We start from the raw sequence: 15,037 nt of genomic DNA on the forward strand, positions 1-15,037 counted from the left end.
ATTCTGCTCTTCTTCACTATCTCCTCTACTTTAATATCGCTAACATCAGAGGCATTAATAACATCAACATTATCTGCTGTCTTAGTCTGCAAGAGGTAGCAGAACTTAGGTAATCGCTTATCCAACTCGTCGAGGACCGCTCTAGGCAGCTCCCGAGTGTATACAGGGCGGGCATATCGCGTACTTATGAATATATTAATTAGCACCCGTCCAGCTAGGGTTTTTGGGCTAGGCCAGAAGACCTCCCAGATGAGGATAAAGAGGAAATACATATATTTATATACGGTACAATTTAATTGTATACAGTGCAATTTAATTATATATAGTGCGATTTAATTATATATAGTGCGATTTAATTATATATAGTATGATTTAATTATATATAGTGCGATTTAATCGTATAGAGCGCGATTTAATTATATATAGTAGGATACTTAAAGTTAGTATTAGTATAAAGGTTAGAAGTAGCTAGGCTTTTATAAAAATGTATAAAATTCTAGGTAAGCTTAATTATAGTAAAGATACTATATCCTCCTCCCTTTATAATACATTATAATTGTATCGCTAGCTAATGCTAGCAATCCCCGTTAGGCCTACTAAGGTTCGATAGGTGTCTTTTTGGTTGCCTTTAGCAAATTTTTTTAACTTTAGTTTTCGCGCACAGACGTTAGAGCTTTACTACCCTAAAACACTAATTAGTCTAGCGTTCGAACTGCGTTATTACTTTATCTTTTTTATTAACTTTTATAACTAGTAAGTAGAGGGACAGCTACTTTTTACTTTTTTAAAGTTCTATTTTAATAATACCCCCCTACTTATAGGAAATAAAAAAATCATACTATTATAGCTTAATAGCGATTTATCTCTAGTCTACCTAAGAATAATACTACTATTTACACTAATTATTATGTATCTAGTATCTTATAACCCTATTATTTAATAGTTAAGTCTTTTTATATTATATATTAAGGCTATTTAAGAATTCTATAGAGATTTGAATATTTTTATTAAAGAGTAAGAGAAAGATAGTAAGATAATAGTATATTCTTCCCTTAATAACTCTTTTATCTTTTTTCTATTACCTATAGTTTTTAGATATCGAACATCTATTCCTTATTACGCCGAACATAGACTTATGCAGACAGTTGAAAACGCATCAAAGAATCTATCAAGCAAAGCAGCTACTCCGTCCGTCGTCATCAAATGACTTGTCGTGAGGAGTTGAACCTTCAAATGACTGCCCTCCTGGTACGAAGTGACCGTAGTCCTCGGAACAGCTGCCAGAGGGTTCATATGTATCTCTACTTTCCTGCGGTGGCCCATAAGTTGGCACTCGAATTTCTCCGCCACATTTTGATGAAAGAAGATGGAGTCAAAAGTCAATTCGCTCCTCCAGTTCGTGCAACTGTGGTGGATTTCGTCGATGCCCATTGTATCGGCGTGGCCGAGGTCAGCAAATTGAGTCCGGAGGCGCGCAATCTGGGGCAAAATGGACCAGGATGTAGGAAAGGCCAGTCGGACTGGAATTAGACTGATACAAGGACCGACAATGTTTTGGATATCACGGACTGGTGCAAGGCGGCCGGAAACCAAAGTGACATAGACTATGTCTTCGTTTCCGGTGATGTTATGCAGAAGCAAGGCCCAAGCCATGTTGGCCAGGAGAGCCACGGTGACGCCCTCAGGTATGGCTGGCAAGGGCATCATCTTGCTCCTTTGCATTATCTGTGGTCGGTTTGCTGGAGGGGAACGTGGCAGGTAATACGACATGGCTTGAGTGAGACGAGAGTCCTTGAGCAAGTCCTTCCAGTAGCCAACTGATGAGTCACTTAGCCTCGACTGTAGCTTCGAGTACGTTGAAAACGCCATCGGGGAAGGTAAATGGTCTTTTTGGTAAGCAGCTTCAAGGACTCGCAAGATCATCGGCATGGAAAGCCCGTCGTATTGAGCATGTGATATGCCAATGATGAGTCTGTAGCCTGAGTTCTGAGACTGAGCCAAACTGAACGATAAAGTAGGAATATCGAACGAGCTCGGCCGTGAAGGTATCTGGCCGTACATGTCGGCAAAGCCATCGTTTTCAACCTCGAATCTAGCCAACTCGGCTGGAAATCTCTTCAGGACAACCTGCCACGCTTTGCCCTGCACGAGGACAAATACTGTGCGGAATATTTCAATCGTGTCCACAAGAGTATTGCAGGCATTCTGGAGGTTATCGAGATCAACTGCACGCCCAAGGTCGATGCAGATGTAATTCAAAGCGGCGTGTGGGTGCAGAATCCCGTCCATGACGATTTTGCTTTGGAAATCCGTTGTTGGCAGGATGTCGACTACATCGTCATAGAATCCTTTCCTCGCCATGGATTGCATAACTTCCACTCTTTGGCAGTCATGAACCAATTGATACGGCTCTGGAGTCGTGAGAAATAGCCTTGAACCCTTCTGGATCGAACTGTTCGCAACTTGCTGGGCGATGGTGGGGTATTTGAGAACGTCGGGGGCGGATATATTTCGGCCTAGTGCTCTAGCGGCAGCAGCGACTTTCATGGCTGAAACAGAGTCGCCTCCTAGTATGAAGAAGCTGTCGTTTACACCGATTGTAGATGGTTCAAGCTCGAGAACACTGGCCCAAATCTGCAAGAATTCTCCTTCTTCTTTGCTGGGTGGACTTGGAGCGCCTTCTTGCTGCGTCTTGAGCTTGTGTAGCTCCAGTTTTCCGGCTGCCTCTCGAAGAAGCCGGCGGTCGACGGTTCCCGTTATTGTGCGCGGGATGCGGTCAACGGAAAAGAACACAGCTGGTACCAGATGCTGCGGCATTTGTTCTGGAATTGACTCGAGAATCTCGTTGCTTGCCATTATCCGGAGTGATGGTGCGCCATCAGTTGCCTCTCCTTGACTACTCTGGACATGGACAAAGGCCACGAGTGCTTGCCCGCCGTCCAGGAAAGTGATGAAATCAGCGAATGCTTGCACCGTGTTGCCAAAGCAGCTGCTGATCTGGTATTCAACGTCGCCAAGGTCCACGGGCGGTCCGTTCAATTGGACCTGTGTGCCGTTCAGCTTGAGGGCCAAACCCCTTGCATCCTTGAGGATTGTTTCGCAGCCGCCCTCGTGGAGAGAATTATCGATGAGGTGTGCCAGTTTCCGATCCATATCTTGCAACTCCTTCCTGAGTTCGACGAGTTGCGACACGGTACCATTGACTCCCCACAGTTGCTTTATGTCCATCTCGGGAGCGAGGATGATATCCTGGAGCTTCCCAGCAGAGCAGGAACCGGGTTCCAGTAGCTTTTCCAGCACCCGAAGATAAAAATACACCATTCCCTCCATCTTGCTCTCTGACACTGCCTCTGAACTGAAGCTCGTCTGAATTTCTACTCTGTCTTCACGTATGTGGCATTCCATGACGATGGGATACGTACTCAGACCACCACGGTCCAAGTCTTCTCGCCACTCTCCCAGAGTTCTAGGGTTCGAGCAGGCAGTATGGTCTTGCTGGACGACCAAATAGACTTGGAATTGGCAAGCATCTCGGCACACCTGACTCATCCGCCCAATATTCTGTAGTCCCTCGTGTTCATACGGTACCATCGCCATAGCCTGGCTCTGTAGCGTGTCCAGCAAGTTGTTGACTGTTTGCTTCGTCTTTAAATCGACCCGGACTGGCACCGTGGCGATGGTAGGTCCCATGATGTCTTCAATGCCGTATACCGGACAGCCACGGCCGGTTACTGTAGTTCCGAAAACGACATCATCCAAACCAGTAAGCTGACCAAGAGTTATACCCATGGCTGCGCGCATCAAAGTTGAAGGTAAATGGCTCTTAGTGTCCAACCTTAGAGCTCTTTCTTTCCTCAATAAACCTCTCCGAGCTGGTTCAGTCCTCTGGCCGCATTTGAGTAGCTGTGGAGGGGTAGGCAAACTAGCAAGGTAGGAGGTCCAAAACTCTCTGGCCCTTACCTTGTCCATCTCTGAAAGGTACTTGATGAAATGGCCAAAACTCATGGGTCTTCCAAGACTTCTATCATGGTATGCGCATTCAACCATGTTGAGAATTCGAGACAAGACCCAGCCGTCGTATAAACTGTGGTGAATCGTCCAAACGAACCATCGTTCTTTGCCCGATTCGCTGGTGATAATGGCGTAGCGCGACATCGCATCTCCTAGGCCCATTGGGCGTGCTATATCGGCTTCGAGATATTCTTCAAGGTTTGTAGCTTGAATCCAATTTATCTCTTGTTTCAGGACTGCTTGGATGATGTCATGCTGTGCCACCATGAAGAACCTTGTTCTCAGTATTGGAAGCTCACGCACGACAGCCTCCCATGCTTTGCACAGCCTATCCGTCTCAACATTCTCCGAGATTCGAAGGACTCTTTGAGAGACGTAGTCGCCTTGGAGGTTAGTCAAGGAAAGTAGTCCTTCCTGAAGTGGACTACACGGTAGCAGGTCCTCTATGGTCTCCGGCGGAAAATCGTGCGCAGTTGTTATCTCCTGGTAAATCTGCTGTCGATTTGTAGCATCGAGCAAAGAGAATGCGGGTATCGTCGCATTCTGTTGGTTATCACACGACTTTACGTTTGCCGCAAGGTCACAGATTCTGGGGCTATGGATCATATCCATAATGGTAATCTCCATGGCCTGTCTTCGTGCCTGGCTAGTGACTATCATCGCCGTGACGGAGTTGCCGCCTAGTTCGAAGAAGTTATCTGTGACGCGAATTGCCGATACATCTAGTTTGAGCGTATCGGCCCATATCTGTCTCAGCTTTCCTTCGGTTTCGCTGAGCGGCCGTGCGACTTTTTCATGCACGTGTTTCTGGTTGAGATCGGTAATTGCAAAGGTTACTGCCGCTTCGCGAAGCTGCTTGCGGTCGACCTTGCCAGCCAAAGTCCGTGGGATATCTTCGACAGCGAACAAAGCCGATGGTATCATGTATCTTGGCAACCGCTTCGACATTTCATTCTCGATTTCCAGTCTTTCGGCGATGATCTGGATATTGCATGATGTTGTGGAATTGTCATGGCCTGCTGGTGTCAAGTCACCACCAGCGAACTTGATGAATGCGGCCAGTAGCCGTTGACCACCTGACATGGTAACGATATCGGCGATTATGTGATTAGCATTGGGTATGCATTGTGCCAGCTGGTACTCCACCTCTCCAAGCTCGACTCGCTGGCCGTTAAGCTTAACCTGTGCATCGTCCTTCCGCCCGAGGTAAACGAGATTTCCTGAAATGTCATATCTAACAAGATCCCCTGTCTTGTAAAGCCTCCTTCTGCCGTGCCGCTCTTGAGAATAGGCCTTGTCGTAACGTAAGAATTCCGGGTCGTGGATGAAAGATGCCTGTGTCTTTTCATCATTGTTTAGATAGCCGCGAGCTAAACCGGGGCCCTCGATTAGGAGTTCGCCAACTGCTCCAACAGGAACTAACTGGTCGTGATTTCTGGCGTTGACTACCCAACCTGTTGCCCCTACCGTCTTACCCATCACTGAAGCAGAAGGCAGATTATTAGCATCTACGGCGAAATGAGCACTGATGACGCAGGCTTCTGTTGGTCCATACAAGAGCAAGATATTCCGGAGACGACCCCACCGGGACAGATCATTGTGAGAGACAGCTTCGCCCCAGAGCATGACAGTAGTGACACCTGGTACATCTTTGGGTTCGATTTGTCGAGCCACAGTGGGTGTTAGACCAATGGTATTTACTCCGAGGTCTCTGATGGCTCCTGATAAATCGCTCATGCGTGCTTCGTCCGAGGGGATACAGACACATCCTCCAGACAGAATTGTCATGAATATCTCGTCTATCATGACGTCGAATGTGTATGAGGCAAATTGCAGTACCCGAGACTCAGGGCCAAATCCCTGAGTGTTGGTGCGGCGAGTCAAGCTGGTGCTTACAGCTTGGTGTGGCATAACCACTCCCTTGGGTTCACCTGTGCTCCCGGATGTAAAAAGTATATACGCAGCGCACTCAGGCTCGATATCCGTGCACATACCCGAGTCTTGAGGCGTATCGGCCTTAAGCTGACCAAGCTCGAACAAAGAAGCCTTGACAGCGACTATCGCGCGCCCGCTAGCTTGAACCAAGTCGGCGTACAAAGCGGATGTTATGACGACTGGACCATGAGCCTGTTCGAGTAACTTCTTCCTTCTGAGTGCTGGCTGATGAGGGTCGAGAGGGACAAATACACCGCCGGCTTTTAGCACTGCTAGCATGGCTACTACAGCCCACTTGCTGTGCTCAAAGAATATTGGAACCATAGTTTCTTTCCTGACGCCCAAAAGTGCCAGAGTCTTGGCTAAATGTGAAGAAGCCTCGTCGAGCTCTGAATATGTGAAGGTCCCATCCCATGCATTGATAGCCATGGCTATTGGAGTTTCTTTTGCCATTTTCGTAAACAGGTTGTGCAGTAAGTGTTTGAAAGGCTGGTGTACGTCTTCATTCCACGCCAAAATTTGTCTCACGTCAGACATGGATGCCGACTTGAGATCATGCAGCTTCTGTAAAGAATCCGCCTGTGACAGCTGTTGTAAGACGTGTTGAAACTGATCAAGGAGTCTCTCCATCTCGAGCGGCGAGATGACTTCTTGGTCGAAATCAGCCTGGATTCTTATCCCGTCTTGTAGCAAAGAGCATTCCATCATGAGAGGGTAGGTACTGAAGCCATTGCTTGTTCCCGATTCTCCTAGCCACTGGCCCAGGGATCCAGATTCCAAAGATGAAGTGTCTTCCTGCTGCTGCACTATCAGATACGTCTCAAACTTACATGCATCTTGGCATGATTGGCTGAGGCTCCCAATGTTGTGAAGACCAACGTGCTCGTATGGCATCATGGACGTGGCCTGCTCCTGGATGCCATCTAAGAACTCTCCGATCGATTTTGCGTCCTCAGCTCTTATTCTGATCGGAACAGTGGCAATCGTTGGACCCATGATGTCTTCAATATTGTCCAACGAGGAGAATCGACCAGAAACAGTTGTCCCAAATATTGCGTCGTCGGAACCTGTCAACTGGCTTAGGACGATACCTAAAGCCGCGCGTATTATTGTTGACGGGACATAGCTTCTCTTGTTCTCGAAGGCTACTGGGTGTTGCTTTTCCATATAACCTCTTTCGTGAGTTGATTCCGTCTTTAGAGCACGCCTTGGGAGCCGTGTGACATTTGCCCCAGCAAGATATGATTTCCAGAAGTCTTCAGTCTCCTGAACGTTGCGCTTCAAGAGGCTCTGGACAAACGTACTGAACGCCTCGGTCTGTCCTTGGCTAAGGCCATGATAGACACGTTCAACAATGGCAAGCATACGCGGCATTGTCCAGCCGTCATAAAGGCAGTGATGGATCGTCCAGACAAACCACCTGTCGTCTCCGTTGTCAATCAGCGCGTACCGAGCTAAGGAAACACCGAGACCCATTGGCTGAGCTTTGTCAAGCTTCAAATATTCATTTAACTGATTAGCCTTGGTCCAGTGTACACATTCTCTCACGATTCCTTGGAGGATCCCGTCATATCCTGGCGCGAGAAACATTCGAGTCCGTAAGATTGGAAGTAGCTCAACTGATGTCTCCCAGGCCCTGCAAAACCTATCAATATCAACATCGTCGGAGATTTGGAGAACCTTCTGGATCATGTACTCGCCGCTGTCGCGGTTGGTTAATGATAGGAGCCCTTCCTGGAGTGGTGTACATGGCAAAAGATCCTGAATCGTGTTGTGATCTAATTTGTAGGCAGCTGCGACTTGATCAAGAAGTGATTCGCCATTTTCCAGCAGAGAGAATGGTAGAACCGAAACTTCCTTCGGCTTATTGGACTTGGTGGTCGATTTTGCCGCAAGATCGCATAGTCTCGGGTTCTTGAAAACGTCAACAACAGCAACTTTGATTCCTTCTTTACGTGCTAGACCAGCAACCTTGATGGCTGAGATTGAATCTCCGCCGAGTTCGAAGAAACTATCATTGGCCCCAATTCTCGACGGAGACAACTTCAACACAGTTGCCCAGATTTGCTGGAGCTTCCGCTCCCGGTTGCTGATGGGCCGTAACACACCATGGTTGTTGGTTTCCTTCTCCAGATTGCTGTCCATCGGCCTCAGGCCAATGGCCAAGTCGCGTAGCAATTTTCGATCCGCCTTCCCAGATAAAGTCATGGGAAATTCCCGGCTCTTGAAGAACAAGGTGGGTACCATGTATCTCGGAACAGTCTCGAATAGTTGAATCTGCAAATCACTGGCTCCCGGCAACATCTCAAGATTCATGCCATTCTCCGGAGCTCTTTCGTCTGGGAACCGGAGAAAGGCCGCCAAAGCCTGGCTGCCATCTTGATACGACAGTATATCGGCGATCACGTGCGTACCTCCGGGCACGAGCTTGGACACATGCGCTTCTACCTCTCCCAACTCCAACCGTTGACCATTGATCTTGACTTGAGTATCCTTTCGTCCAACATAAATTAAGCTGCCATTGCTAGCATATTTGACCAAGTCTCCGGTCTTGTACAATCTCCCGTGTCGTCCAGGATATTCAGTAGTGCCAGTAAGGAGCCAGTCGGGATCTTGGACAAAGGAAGCTGTTGTATTCTGTGGGTCGTTGAGATAACCTCGCGATAGAGTCGGTCCTTCGACGAGGAGTTCCCCAACAGCACCAATAGGTGCAAGACGGTTGTGTTCGTCCGGTGTGACAATCCACAAGGTTGATCCAGCTGCCTTTCCGATAAGTCCCGGAGGGGTCTCAGTGGTGATGTCACTGAAGACACACTCGACACAACATTCTGTCGGCCCATAAGTGTTGACTACTCGTGCTCTCTCTTTCCATGGCGCAAAATCAAGCTGGGACATGAACTCTCCGCCGAAAACTATGGTCTTGACTGACGGGACCTCACTGGGAACTATGAGACGACCCACTGTAGGTGTTACCTCGAGCAATTCGACATCCATGTTTCGAATCGCTGATGCCAGTCCGTTCATTCTATCGTCTTCAGAGGGAACGCAAACGCAGCCTCCAGTACCCAAAGTCATGAAAATCTCGTCGATAGAAGTGTCAAAAGTATACGAGGAGAATTGGAAGACGCGACAGCCCTCTGCGTATCCCTTGAGTGTTCTTCGATGCATCTGGCTTGACGCAACTGCTCGGTGTTCCATTACAACACCTTTGGGGACGCCGGTTGTGCCAGAAGTAAATAAGACATACGCAGCACAATGAGCGCTGATGCTCGGCAACGAATTGTTTGCACCTTCTTCTTCTTCATCAAATCGAGACGGTTCCACAACGACAACTTCCCGGTCGTCTCCCGTAATGATGCCGGAATTCGATGCTGAGACCAAGGCAACTGGTCCCCAGGCTAGTTCTATAATCTTCTGTCGACGAGCTGGTGGCTGGCTGGGATCTAGCGGGACGAATGCACCACCAGCTTTGAGGACTGCTAGCATCGATACAATAGCCCAGGCGGACTTTTCGAAACATAGAAGAACGAATACATCTGGGCCAACCCCTGCCTTGACAAGGCGTCTTGCGAGCTGACTTGAGGCTCTATTCAGTTCCGCGTACGTGAACCTTTTGTCCCAAGCATCAACGGCTAGTGCGTTGGGAATCTTATCGGCCTTTATTAAGAACTGATCGTGGAGAAGCTCGTTAGCTGTGGCTGGGACAGTCTTGTTCCACGTCCATATTTGTTGTAGATCGGATACAGACGCTGATTCCATATCTTTCATTGTGATTGCTAGACAAACACACAGATCAGTAATGTTCACGCACTCAGATGTTCCATTTGCCGACTTTCCAAGTATTCGCCAGAGAATGCTCTCATGCGCTAGTACTACAACAAGGTAAAGAATACGGGAGGGGAGCCAATTGGTGTATGAAAAGTGATATCAACCTACGTTGGCAAGCTGATCCTAGAGCTCGTGAATAGATTCCCTTGTTTTTCCTTGATTTTTGGCCTGGCTGCATCGAGTGTGCAAAACGAATGGTAGTAGGGACTGGTGAAGAGCCTTGTGTGGAAATGAAAGACTATCTCCTCCTCTTAGCAAAGTTGGAAGGCCTAATAGGACTGTGCGCACATTGTCTCACTAACTCCGCTACGTATGGACGACGTCGTTGAAATCTATCCTTCGCTGTGGCATCTGTTTGTTTATATTCAAGCGTCGTATATGCTCGAATTCCTGCTATCAGCTACACTATTTTCAGTCTTGGCAGCAGGCAGCCAAGGTTGTAAGCACCCGGCAATCTGTCGGCTAACGAATTACCGCCGGAATAGCTCATCTGCACTTCTTATTTATTCCGAACCCCTCGGCTAATTCGAAACAAAATCTGTGCTATCAACGAGATGGATGATTCTATAACACTTGCAACAAATCGTATACGCACTTATAAGATAAAAAAAAGTCAGCCTCCAGTGCAAAGTTTTCAGTCTTATGGTGAAAGAGCAAGATACGACAAGGGCAAACGGGTTTCCCCATAGGTAAAACTCAACAGCTATGCCCTAAGACAAATTCCGGTCATTAATAGTGTACTCAAGTATCTTACAGCCGACATTCAATGTAAAGAGATACCTGTCGAAATGCACAATTCCGTACAAAAGTCCGAGCGTATTACCTTTACCCTAGAGGATTAATTTCATACTACAATTATTCTCAACCTCTTTAGCAGAGTATTGTATGCCTAAGTATCGCAAGGAGATTAACTACTCGTCCCTGTTGAAGGCTATGTAAAGGTATATAGCTGTTGTCTTGAGAGTATCAAAAGATTTCTTTCCAAAAACATAGAAGATTTCGGGTTCAGAAGATTTCTACAACTTAGTCCAAATTTGCCGTTACTAAACAAATCTCCACATGTGATTTTCGAGCCTGTTTCTTCCGAGCTTATTGTACTACTCCGTTTCCTTGGCTTTTTCATGGTTTCATGACATTGGCTCGCCCGAGTCCCAGTCCCCCCTTCCCCTCCATTACTCTTAGCGACCTTAGAACCGCTTTCACCACGCTCTCACACGTCCGCAAAAAGAAAAAAACTGGACCTTATCCTATTTGAGAATGAAGGCCATAAAGATTCAAACAGGCAGCACGGCGGCTGTTGTGGACGTGCCGCTTCCTCGGCTTCGTCCAGACAGCGTCATCGTCAGAACCGTTGCTGTAGCACTCAACCCCGTGGACTGGAAACACGTCCGTTTCGTTCCCAAGACCGAGGGTTGCACAGCTGGATCCGACTTTGCTGGTATAGTACGAAAAGTGGGTGCAAAAGTTACGACACTCCGACCTGGCGACCGGGTAGCTGGATGGACGCACGGAGGCAATATCAGTAATTGCGAAGATGGTTCCTTTGCCGAGTATGTCGTGGCGAATGAGGGGATTATGCTCAAGATTCCAGATGGCGTGAGCTTCGCAGAGGCCGCAACATTGGGTGTTGGTTTATCCACGGTTTGCCAAGGTCTATATCAGTCCCTTTCCGTGCCACTCCCGAATGAGCCAGGTTACGAGCGCTTGACTCTGCTCGTATATGGTGGTAGCACTGCAACTGGTACACTGGCTATCCAGTTTGCTAAAATGTGAGCCTGCCTCCTTCCTCCAAATCCCTCCCGATCAACAGTATCTTCCTCCCCTTCGGATGGGTCGTATACAACAACTGACATGGGGTACATTTAGGTCAGGCCTCGACGTTATTACAACCAGCTCCCCGCACAACTATGGCATGCTCGAGTCACTAGGTGCCGACGCAGTATTCGACTACAGCTTACCTGATGTCGGTGATCGTATACGTAAATATACAGACAACAAATTATACTACGCTTTTGATTGCATTGCCACCGACGCATCGGCACGCATCTGTGCTGACGCGCTCTCGGACGACGTGGCAATGAAGGCTCCCATGTACAGCGCTGTTCTGTATTGTGTATTTCCGCGCCAAGACGTTCAGGTCAACGTCACAGTGGCCTATACAATCTTTGGAAGCTCCTTCAATAAGCCTGAGCTGGGTCCCGAGGAATTCCCTGCTAGCAAGGAGGACTATGAGTTTGGCAAAAGGTTCTGGAAGATTAGCGAGAAGCTTTTACGGGAAGGACAGTTCAAGGTACATCCCTTTGAGGCTAGAAGTGGGGGTCTTGAGGCCGTATTGGACGGTCTGGACGAGCTTATGCGCGGCGAGGTCCGTGGGAAGAAGCTGGTGTATATGTTGTCTTCAGCTGGATCAGCTGGGGTTGTTCCAAGATGATAGACATGAAAGATTCTTGCTTGTAAGATGAGCATCGGTCTTTTTTTTTCGGATAGTTGTGACGCTATTTTTTTCTTTTCTTCTTCTCTACAACAAAGATCGTCTTGATTGGGGTACATGACCTTTATTCTCCTGCATGCTAGATGGAAAAAAGTCGATCCATTAGCCGCATCTGTGGCTACTACACCTAGTGTCCGCAATTGCCACGGAACGAATTTGCTAAAAGAAGATTTACCTTTTTCAGACGTTGCATTTTTCCGATAAAAGGCTTCTGGAGTCTAAATTAAAACCGGGAAGATGGCTAAAGTCCAACATATCAGATGCGCTCGAGTTCAAGGGCATCATGACCTTTCTGCCCCTCTTCTCATACTGGGAAACATCTCTCAAGCATGTACCTTGCGAAGCGTTTATTATCCGTTTATCATTAGATAGAGCTAACTAGTAATCGATGTAATCATCCTGTGTAAAACTTGCCAGATCTCCATGTAGTCTAAACCAGCGCCTAAACGCATCATACAGTCAGAACGAAAAACAGGTAAACATCTCTTGAAACCTCTTTCGCGCAGTCATCAACCAAACACCCATTACAAGATGACCACTAATGAAAAATTGATTATTGGCTACTCAACCGTCCAAAGGCAGTACCATAGTTGAAATGGGGTCACCTCCCTAGCATCCATCATCTATATTCCCACCATCTTCCTCCTTACTCATCCAAGCTCTCCAAGCTTTTCTCTCCCCCCTTGTCATAGAGTACCAAAAAAAAGTTTGAATCTAAGCGCCATCTACACCAGGATCCTCGTGAACATAGTTTTCGTAAATCGGCTGTCTGACCGGGTCATCCGCCCACTCACGCAGGGCTTTATAGTCGCGGCAGCGCGCCTGCTGGCCAAGCGAAATGTGCGCGTCTCCCGGGTGAATAAACGAGGCGACCTGAGCGTCTGCAAAGCACGATACCGTCTCGCGCAACACATTGACACAATGGGCAAAGTGCTCGGGCCCCCAGCGTGCGTCTTTCGAGCGCCCGTGCAGCGCTTTACCGTACCCGTCTGTGATGACGGACTATTGTTGCGCGAGAACGTGTCGTGTTAGCTGGTGCTGTTTTTCCTTGTTTTGGGTTTTATATGGCAGAGGAAGCGGTATACGTACTATGCAGTGCATTTGGTGGAAGGCGCGTAGAAAGTAGACTGGCATCTTGTGGTCGCCCTGGTAGACGGTGGTGGCGCGGAGATCACGCACATGGCCGTCATCATCAAAATAGCTCGTATTCACTCCATGGGTTTTGATCGCGGCTAAAAAGTTTCGTGTTAACCTGGTTGTGTCCGTACGGAAAACAGAAGATCAAAGTCTTTTTTCTTTTGTTTTTCTTTTACTAGGGAAGACTTACGGTTATCAAGTTCAAGGAATTTCAGCACCGCATCTTCGGTCGACTTTAGGCTCTCGAAAACATCTTCTTCAACGTAATAGGGATCGTCCTTGCCGCCGAACTTGACCCATCTTAGCGGTTGGCCCAGGTCTGTCTTCTCGGTTAGTTCAATCCTCACTGTGCCCATCTGCGCCACTGGTGCTGCCAACGTACCGGCTGGTACCCATCCAAATGGATCAACTCCCAGTCCAACGTCAGCAGCATATTGGTTGTGATCACCGTCTGGGACGTGTTTGTGCGCAGGGTGTGGCTGAGCATGACCATGCCTATGCATGCCCACGTACGCAGTGTAAGGGACCGTTAAAACGAGGGCGAGTACCAAGAAGATGGAGACTATCCGGAGCCGGCGGTACTTTCTCTCGTAACGAGTCTCGTTGTATTCAGCGATGGCTTCCTTCTCCGCCATGTCCTCGGATTCGGTAGACGAGCGTTCCCCTAGCGCCGCATACTGCGTCTTACCTTTGTTCAATAGTTGAAATGGTGCCATGAGAGACGGTGCCAATGACTGAAAGAATAAAGGGTAAATTGAAAATCGCTGGGAATTCTTGTTTTCCTGTCTCACGAGGAAGCAGGTGTTCTCTTGTTAAGGTGTTAGTGCAGCCGGGAATTCGGCAATTCGGTAAAGTAGATGGACGTCTTAGGATGGTGGGTGCTGGTACGTTGATTTGCTTTGCAGACCCATCCCTGCGGGTTTATCCGAAAAAGCTCGTTTGAGGTCTGGGCCAGAGAGGGACGGCTGCTCAACAAAGTCCTTTGTTTCGTAGGGGACAAACAGACACAGAAGCCAGCTTATTTGTAACATCAGTCCTTATCTTTACTTTTGAAGAAATCGGGCGAACGGCTGTAACAATCTGGGGTCAGCAATACTACCAATAGTAAACCCAGTCATGGTGCATTCTATGCAACTCCAGTCCGCCTCTCCAGCATACGAATCCGACGCTTTCCTCAACCATGACGTGAGCCTGCAAGACGAGCCAAAAACATATCGCAGCCGGTGGTACATCATCTGTCTTGTTTTCGGCATGGCAGGGTAAGTTGAGCCCTTTCTGTGACCGACGGACCGTCCGTTTGTCTTGAACGGTTCTAGTTTGCTGATATTCGTCTTGTTACGCGCGTAATTTTAGGGTCCAAGTTGCCTTTTCTATACAGTTCTCAACCGGCATTGTATGTGCCCTTTTTTTTTCGCAAAGAATAAAATACATAAATGCTGATGGGTGATGCCCCAGTCGTATTTTGCGTCTCTAGGAATCAACAAGTCTGTTTCTACTCTGGTCTGGTTCGTCCCTCCAGCGTGCGGCGCCTTTCTGCAACCCTTTTTCGGCAGGTGGAGCGATAAATGCGGCAGACGCAAACCCTTTATAGTGGTTGGCGGTGTGTGGCTCGTCGTCGCTCTACTTGGTTATGCG

The 15,037-nt window shown here is 47.9% G+C and overlaps 3 protein-coding genes across 3 annotated transcripts; 1 reads left to right on the top strand and 2 right to left on the bottom strand.

Moving 5' to 3' along the window:
• Window positions 1-1,116: 1,116 nt before the first annotated feature.
• ACET3X_007194 (uncharacterized protein) lies at window positions 1,117-9,714 on the bottom strand (the record flags this gene model as incomplete). The annotated part of the gene is made up of 1 exon (XM_069453407.1): window positions 1,117-9,714. One exon carries the CDS (start codon window positions 9,712-9,714, stop codon window positions 1,117-1,119), a length of 8,598 nt encoding a protein of 2,865 aa, XP_069305962.1.
• A 1,217-nt stretch (window positions 9,715-10,931) lies between these two features.
• On the top strand, window positions 10,932-12,205 carry ACET3X_007195 (uncharacterized protein; the record flags this gene model as incomplete). Its single annotated transcript, XM_069453409.1, has 2 exons — window positions 10,932-11,543; window positions 11,641-12,205. Exons 1-2 carry the CDS (start codon window positions 11,032-11,034, stop codon window positions 12,203-12,205), a joined length of 1,077 nt encoding a protein of 358 aa, XP_069305963.1. The 5' UTR covers window positions 10,932-11,031.
• Window positions 12,206-12,979: 774 nt separating this feature from the next.
• On the bottom strand, window positions 12,980-14,118 carry ACET3X_007196 (uncharacterized protein; the record flags this gene model as incomplete). The annotated part of the gene is made up of 4 exons (XM_069453410.1): window positions 12,980-13,267; window positions 13,355-13,497; window positions 13,593-13,721; window positions 13,785-14,118. 4 exons carry the CDS (start codon window positions 14,116-14,118, stop codon window positions 12,980-12,982), a joined length of 894 nt encoding a protein of 297 aa, XP_069305964.1.
• Window positions 14,119-15,037: the final 919 nt, after the last annotated feature.

Source organism: Alternaria dauci, chromosome 6 (genome assembly GCF_042100115.1).
Source record: "Alternaria dauci strain A2016 chromosome 6, whole genome shotgun sequence".
NCBI classification, from domain to species: domain Eukaryota; kingdom Fungi; phylum Ascomycota; class Dothideomycetes; order Pleosporales; family Pleosporaceae; genus Alternaria; species Alternaria dauci.